Source organism: Pygoscelis adeliae, unplaced genomic scaffold, assembly GCF_000699105.1.
Source record: "Pygoscelis adeliae isolate BGI_AS28 unplaced genomic scaffold, ASM69910v1 Scaffold181, whole genome shotgun sequence".
In the NCBI taxonomy this organism is placed as follows: domain Eukaryota; kingdom Metazoa; phylum Chordata; class Aves; order Sphenisciformes; family Spheniscidae; genus Pygoscelis; species Pygoscelis adeliae.
Window position 1 is genome coordinate 2,067,890 of NW_008824360.1, and position 7,792 is coordinate 2,075,681.

Genomic DNA, 7,792 nt, shown 5'->3' on the forward strand with positions numbered 1-7,792 from the left:
TGACTTGCACTAGTGTTGTATACCTTGCTGACCTAGGATGCTAGTCAACCCAGAATTAAGTGCATTAGCTATTTTTTCTTGTCTGGGGTAAGAGAAATATAGACAAGATACTGGGAGTTAAGGAACCAAATGTACAAACATTCAGATTAAATACATTTTAGGAACTTTAGATTTTGAGGGCGTTAAGATGAAGTAATGAAAATGAACTCCAGCATTATGTATTGCTTTCAGCTTGCCAGCTCTGACAACCATTGCACTTTAGAGGGCAACTTGGATGCTTAGTAGTTGCAAAACTGGCAGAAATTCTGAGAATCTATCACTTAACTTTTATTCTTCTAGCTTCTAATTCTTGCACATAATTGTAAACTGCTTTTAAAGCAGCTGACCCGCATAAAAACATCAGTGAAAATAGTAAATATCACAAAATTCTTCTACTAGCTCTCTAAAATGAAAAATTTATTTGGAGAGATTGAAAAAAGGGAGCATTAATTAACTTTCTATACTTGAGAGATTTTGCTGAAGTCCTTCAGCAGAATTGAGACAATTATAAAGCTATCTTATTTCCAACAACAGAAAAGAGCACATGAAGATAGGAAGAAGAAAGAACTCAACAGACCTGTGCTAAAAATGAGTGTGTTGTCTGCACTGCACAGTACCATGGCTACAGCATAGCCACATCCAATTACTTTCTAGTTGTTCCACTTAGCTTTTCTGGGTCCAACCAGACTAGAAAAAATGCTGAGATTTCTCATTTGAAGCCTTACAAGGACAGATGTTTATTTAAAAAAAAAAAAGCTGAAAAAGGTTGGGTGCATATGCCACCAGTACTGTTGGGCCCACATGTAAAAATCTCAGTGGAAAATTAGAAATGCATTCTCATTCAGTCTTTCATTTGGATAATACAAAGTCTCCCTAATTGTTTCTGTGGCGCTTGATTTGTGCTGGAGTAGGACTGTAAGAGTGTTATACCTCAGGGAGCAGGGATCATCATGAAAATGAGATGTGAATCTTGTCAGGCTGCCTGGCGCGTATGAAATTTTAACTAGATAAATCCTGGTACAAGGAATTTTGTTAGAGCTGCTGAATAATAATTGTAAAAGTTCTGGAAGTTGATTTTTTCTGCTCTGATAGCAATCGTAATGACTTAAGATTAATTTTAGCATTATAAAAAGAGATAATTGCAGTACTTAAAACCCTGAGGCAAATCAGTAGAAATGCTTTGGAAATGATAATTATACCTGCACAAGGAAGACTATCTGTTTAATAGCACTAACTGGTCCAATTAAGGGGAAGCGGAGAAGGGCCAATTTGTTACTTCTTTAACTATTCTCTGAAAAAGTGGTTTCGATATGCAAGCAATAGAAATTGGTTTGTTTTTTCTAAAGTGATTCCCCGAGGTTTAAACATTTTAAGGACTATTGGGGGGATCTTGTCTCTAGTTGTCATTAAGTGCTTAACATCACAGACATGCTGGCGTTTTACCAACTAAAGAAGAAGAGAGGGGTTGGGTGTATTTATGTGGCAGGCGTTTTGTTTCACATTGTTAACCTAATCTGGCCATAATCCCAGGCTAAACATCCATAAAGAGATTATTCTTAATCGGGGGAAGATGGGACAAGAAGAGGATTCATTGTTGTTCCAAAAGAGCAGCAGGTTTGGGCTATTTTACCACTGATAAGAGCTAGAGCAAGCTGCAGGCTGGCTGAATGCAGTGTAGGATCTGCTGCCACAAAGCTTTCCCTAGGGCTTGCCTGCTCTAACATAAATACTGATGTGTGTGTCTTTAAGTATAGGTGTGGGAACCAACGTGTGTATACACACACCAGTCATTTGCAAACTAATGCAGGGATTTTGTGTCAATGCGTTGGAGAATACATACTTGCATATATAAACAGGCATGGATTTTACCAGAGGGAATAGAGGGAACAGAGTTTAAGAGGGTTTTAATCCTTCCATGAATCCTTATCTTTTATTTCCTTGCTGTAGTGCTGGCATTGCTTCTGGCACTTTCCTCAGATCTTGAGTGGTTAAAAAAGTTTTAACTAAAAGTTAAAAGCAAAGGCCCAAAATCACTTTCTGCAGTTGCACAAAGGTGGTAGCGCTGTACAGAAAGGGCAGCTCTATCCTCTTCAGAGTCGTAGCACAGAGACAGGATTTTTTTTCTCTGCCAGTGGTTATTTTGAGCTTTCTAAGGCAGCCCTTCAGCAGTTGGAATGGCAGAACATAATTTAGGCAACAGACAGCTCTACCATCGTTAAAGCAAGCATACCCGCTGTTGTATAATACAGGCAGGTAATAGCACAAAGGCACTCTTTCATATCAGCTATGGGTTTATTTCTGTATCTACCCACAGATAGATGCATATTTATACATACAGAGTATTAAAACAGTGTTCCAAAACAAAACAATCCCCTGAATACATTTATGCCTGAGCAGACCGCACAGAAACTGATACAAGATTGATGTTAATCATGTTGTTCAGGGCACTACTTAAAAGCTGTCAGCCAGTGCCGCCTAGAACATAAAACCACCATCGCTATCACCATGCTGGCTGTACCCACAGAACCCACTGCAAAGAGTATAAAGCCTACTTACTTAAATACAACGAACAAACATGCCATTAAAACAGGATGATGTAATCAGGAAAAGGATAACTAGAAATTTCTAATTTAGAATGAATAATAAAAAGCATTTTAATTTTGCAAAATTTAAAGCTGACGAGTTCATTTTATCCTTTTCAGTGAGAACATCAGCAGTGGACAGAAAGTCAAACAAGCTGAACATCATGGACTGTTACAGTAAAATACTTGATTTACCATGTGCAAAAAAGATATTAATATATAGCCCAAGAGGTGGTATGACTGGAACAGCAGGAGAGAAATGAGTACTTAGCGGGAGCAATGGGTATGTTTGGTTTATTAAAGTCCAGATCTGACAGTAGCTTTACATAGCTTTATTCAAGTAGAACGATCTAATCCAAAGAGAGGTTCTCTGAGCTCTGCACTGCAATTAATCTTCCCATTGTTTTGATTAATTGCGGATACATACCTTATCATTCCTATTAAATGACCCTAGTGCGTTTCCAGTCCCCTAGCAGCATGCAGTCTGCTCGTGCTTGATGACTAGCAAGGAAATAACTGACCACAACACATGATTTTCATGGGGCAGTCCTTTAATGATAAATAAAAATATGAATGGCACCACAACAGCCTCTTCTCAATCTCAGCTTCTAAAAAGAAAAGCAGGAGCCAAAGAAAGATGCCGAGACTGTTACTTGTTAAGATTTTTTCAACAGTTAGTCACTTTTGCCTCTCCTAATCAAAATTATGCCTACATGTTTATATTCTATTTTAATATAAAATCTCATCATTCACCTTTAAAACAATTTTTTTCTTATGACAGAAATGAGAAAAATGCAGTGATTTTAAAAGAATGCTGAAAGCCACAGTAGATCCCCAGAAAAGATGGCACATCTCATGATCTTCTCTGATGGAAGGACAGCACCAACCTCTCAAACACATAGCCTTTATCAGTTCTGCGTAAGTTAAGAAAGTGGTTAAGCAATGTACTTGTGTAGGATCAGAATGAAAATTTTCCTTCTTCAGCACTAAGGGCTACTCAGCTCTAGATTTTTAATTTAATCCATTTTATAAAAGCCTAATTGCAAAACTGTGTGGAGTTAGGCTAAGTTCTGAATTTTCCTATGACTTGGGAGAATTCAGCCTAGATATTAAATTCTCACTTCATCTTTTATCAGTAATAATGTATATACTCGACTGAAAAACAACCAGCTTGGACGTGTTGCCGTAAGGCACACAATAAATTACAGACACTGCTCCAAAAGTTTTTGACTGTCTGAATAGTGCTGATGCAATTGCATAAAAATCTAATTTTGGCAAAACATGATGCATCTGCCCCATCCTACGTATCCAAAGCCCAAATTTTTCCAGCAGGTAAGTGAACAAGAATGAGGTTAAATGGAGATGGTGTATGTTGAGCCAAAAAATATTAAACAAACACCCTCCCGCTCCCCCCAAAAGAGCAAGTCTCTTCCTCTTCTATTAGAAACAAAGGTAGAAACAGAATCAAAGCATCTTCACTTTTTTCCTAGTATCCTATTCCTTCAGTAGAATCAGAGTGCATATTTAATAGTTTGCCCTACAAGTAGCGCATTACTGACTGTTACTAGAATTACAAACTAGTGACATTGAAACTAATTAACAGAATAAAAGAGCTGACCCTGCTGCAGTGCCTATGTGTAGCGGTCTCATTTTGAACGTAAGCAGATTAGACTGATGGGACTTCAAGACTTCCATACACAGTATGGAGAATATAACTGCCAATGTTTCAACATTTAACAACTAGCATTAGTTTCTTTAAAATGTCCTTCATGGTGGATATGACCTCCCAAACAAGGAATGCAGCAGACGAGTAGGTAGCAAGGAAGTCAAGTTCTAGTGTCTTGGCCAAATTCCAACTTCAGTAATTACACTCTGCTCCTAAATTCCCCCTGCAGCTCTCCTAGAATAAAGCTCTTTTTCAGCTGTCCTGAAGCATTGTGTAGTATTTCTGTGAAGCTATACAACACTGAAAAATATCTCCTCTTGTTAAAATTGCAAGGGGAATTCAGGTAGACAGACAGCTATTACCAGAGCTTGAATTTGGGCAGAACACCAAGGTTAACTTACACTTGCAGTGGGATCAAGGGATGTTTGCTGACTAGGAGTGTCAGACCCTTGTTAAAGAGCAGAAGTGGGAATAGCTCACTGTGCTGCCTGAATACAAACTCGGAAACTTGGGATCTCTGCACCTGGAAGCGACCATAGGAATGTTTCCTAACAAAGAACTCTGCATAAAAGCCTCTGGTGCTATAGAGTATCTTATCAAAACTTTATTTGGTTATTTAGAAATATTTATTAAATTATTTGTTTATTTTAAAAGTTCCAGCAACTTTAAAAAAAAAAAACAAACACATCTTTAAAAAAAGCCTTTACCAATAGAAAAGCAGCTATATAACACAATTATGCCAAGGCAAGTATTTGAATTCCAAGTAGCAGCTATACCAAGAACCACTCAAAGAGTATTTAAGCAAGCTGAACCAGGCCTGCAGTACTAGTGGAAGCATTCTACATCATGCTAAATAGACAGCTGCAACAGTTTTCTTAGCCTCTAAATTGGGACTCATTTAAAATATTTAGGTAACTGACTCTCAAATTCGTTTATACCCAAACCCAAAAAAGTCATTCTTACTCAACTGGAATAATTTAGAACAATCACTGTACAAATTCCTGTAGAAAGGAAAAAGACTCTCCAAATCCATCCACATACACTGAGTCTGTTTGCTACTTGTATTTTGTGCTTTTTTTTTTTCCCCTCCTGTTGTTGCCTTTCTTTTTTCAGATGCCTTTCTTTTTTCAGATCAGGGCAGCTGTAAGCTTGGTGCTTTTATTTCACCCATTTCCTTAATCTCAACTTTCTCATATTTTCTCATCCGCAGCCACCTCAGAATGACCAGCACAGTGACACCAAAGTCAGCAGTCAGTATCACCACTGTCACCGCAGCACTAATGCCAGCAACCAGTTGTCTCATACAAAACTCTGGTGGCTTTTCATCAACATAGTAAATTGTTATTTTTTCAATATCCAGAGCATCTCTATTGACAGAGATAGTTAATGTACTGTTAGAATGAAATAGGGAGTCATCTTTTACATCTTTTTCAAAGTAATAGGCTACATCAGCTATATCTACATCACACCTAGATTTCTCAGAATCATTCTGGTTCAGGCGAATTTGGATAACTGGGGAATCATACTTAACGGCTGCGATGTACCTGGGGTGCAGTTTGTATCAGCTCTCAAATAGATGTTTCAGGGCATTTGCTAGGTCGGGAACATCAAAGGCACTGGACCTTTTTTTGTGCTTCAGTTCAATGTAGATCCAGCGTGTTCTAACCAGTTCACTGCAACTCAAGACTTTTGTCACCCTTTTTGGTTCTTCTTACTCCAGCAGTGTTCACACACCAGCAAGTATCGGTTTGATTGCACAGCCTGGCTTTGAAGATACCACTGTTCTCGCAGTCTGGATTGTAAATGCCATCATTATCTAACAGCCCATGGGGATGGTCCCAGAAGCGCTTCTCCTTCAGGGGGATCATTTCTGCCTTCATCAGCAAGCATTCTGAAGTCAGCGTTGAACAGTCTACCTTGCGATTTGAACGTACCAGCGTGCAGGTGCAGCTCCCAGATCCGTCCTGCGCACATACCACCCACTTGTTGGTTGCACAGGTACCGTCGTTCTGCGCTGATGAAGCTACCACCAGAATCAAACCCAGCAAAACTTCAGACAGAGGCTCCATATTGCAGGTGAAAAGCATGGATAAAGTCCTGAGCGATAGCAGGCAATATCTGAAACGACTGCCGTCTCATACCCAAATCCTAGGGAAGTCAACAAGCTGCACTTTCATCTGTTACTTCTCAGAGAGCGGCACCAATGCCTGCCTCCAGATGCCTGTGATCCCTCTTACTTGATGAGGAAACAACAGGGAAGAGACAAAAGCCAATCTGAAACCCATACCGTGGGCTTCCCTTATGGATTAAAGCACAAGCAGTTTGCCCTTTTCCTTCTTTAGACTTTTTATGGACTATGTAAATGCATGTTTAAGGAATTTCTCCCATTTCTGTTGGAAGAAATCCTACTCCTCCACTTCCATCATGGTTTTTCCTGCATCTTCCATCACACAGAATCTGTATCATTCCACTGTCTAGATTGTTATCAGTTATGGACTTCCTCCTTTCTACTTGCGTATATTTATAAAATAAAGCCTTCTGGAGTTTTATGTATGCTGCCTGGAATAGCTGCCAGTTCAGGAGGAACGACTGTTCATCAGTTTGATGGCTGCTCTCCTACTTACAGAGCACAGGAGCAGAGTCTCATCTTCCAGCATGGAAAGTTTCTCTTCCCCCATTTCCTTTGGCACGTACTCATCCCAAGGCAGTACTAGGAATGATGATTTTCATGCTTGCATTACCCCTACAAAGTTGTTGGCTGTTTCTGAAGAAATTTTTCAATCTGAACTTTGAGTAATGCCTTTCGCAGTACACTCCAGTAGGTCCCAAGTGTCCTAACGATCTACAAAGCATGAGTTACCCTTTCCATGGGTTTTGGCAGTAGCTGAAAGCTATTTTCCAGTTTGCGTTAAGCAAGTCCCATTCATCTGATTTGTCAAACACTGTCAGACACTTTATAAATCATTATTTTGGGACCAGTAATAACCACAGAACAGTGTATACGCCATTCTCCCATCCACACAACTTGCACGCTGCCTTGTGGTCAGTTCCTTTTACCTGTGCTGCTGTTTTCCTGAGGGCCTGCCCTGCTTCATATCAGTGCAAGCTGGGCTACTTGTAGTGACGGCTTGCGTCTGTGTGAACAGTAGGAAGTTAGCCTGGCTGCCAGTGAGTAATTTATAACACAGTATAGGTTTAAAATTAGAGCTCCAGATGTAAATACCCTCTACCACTAGAGAAGGACAGAGTCTGGAGTTGAACTTTGCAGCTAGACCTATTTCTAAATAAGCCACAGAAACACATGCTACTTAAGGGAGCAAAGATGAGACAAGTTCTTCAAATTATTCCTGGCTCCTTTATAGCACATTATCACACCTCTCCATTTCCCCTTCCTTCAGATAAAAATAACAGTAGTTACCTTTCTTAGAAAATAATTAAGATCTACAATTAAAATTATGATAAAAATTGCTAGGTATTTCAAGTTGTCATATTGACAATTCTTTGA

The 7,792-nt window shown here is 39.3% G+C and overlaps 1 protein-coding gene and 1 long non-coding RNA gene across 2 annotated transcripts in view; one reads left to right on the top strand and one right to left on the bottom strand.

Moving 5' to 3' along the window:
• LOC103913319 overlaps positions 1-7,792 on the top strand; it is a 10,088-nt gene that overhangs the window by 1,569 nt on the left and 727 nt on the right. Inside the window, exons 2-3 of the long non-coding RNA XR_663415.1 lie at positions 2,742-2,904; positions 3,403-3,539. This is a non-coding gene — a long non-coding RNA (uncharacterized LOC103913319). The remainder of the gene's footprint in view (positions 1-2,741; positions 2,905-3,402; positions 3,540-7,792) is intronic.
• On the bottom strand, positions 5,240-6,524 carry TACSTD2 (tumor-associated calcium signal transducer 2). Its single transcript, XM_009319803.1, is given in 2 exon segments — positions 5,240-5,971; positions 5,973-6,524. Coding segments are annotated over 2 exon segments (954 nt in total). The 5' UTR covers positions 6,375-6,524; the 3' UTR covers positions 5,240-5,419.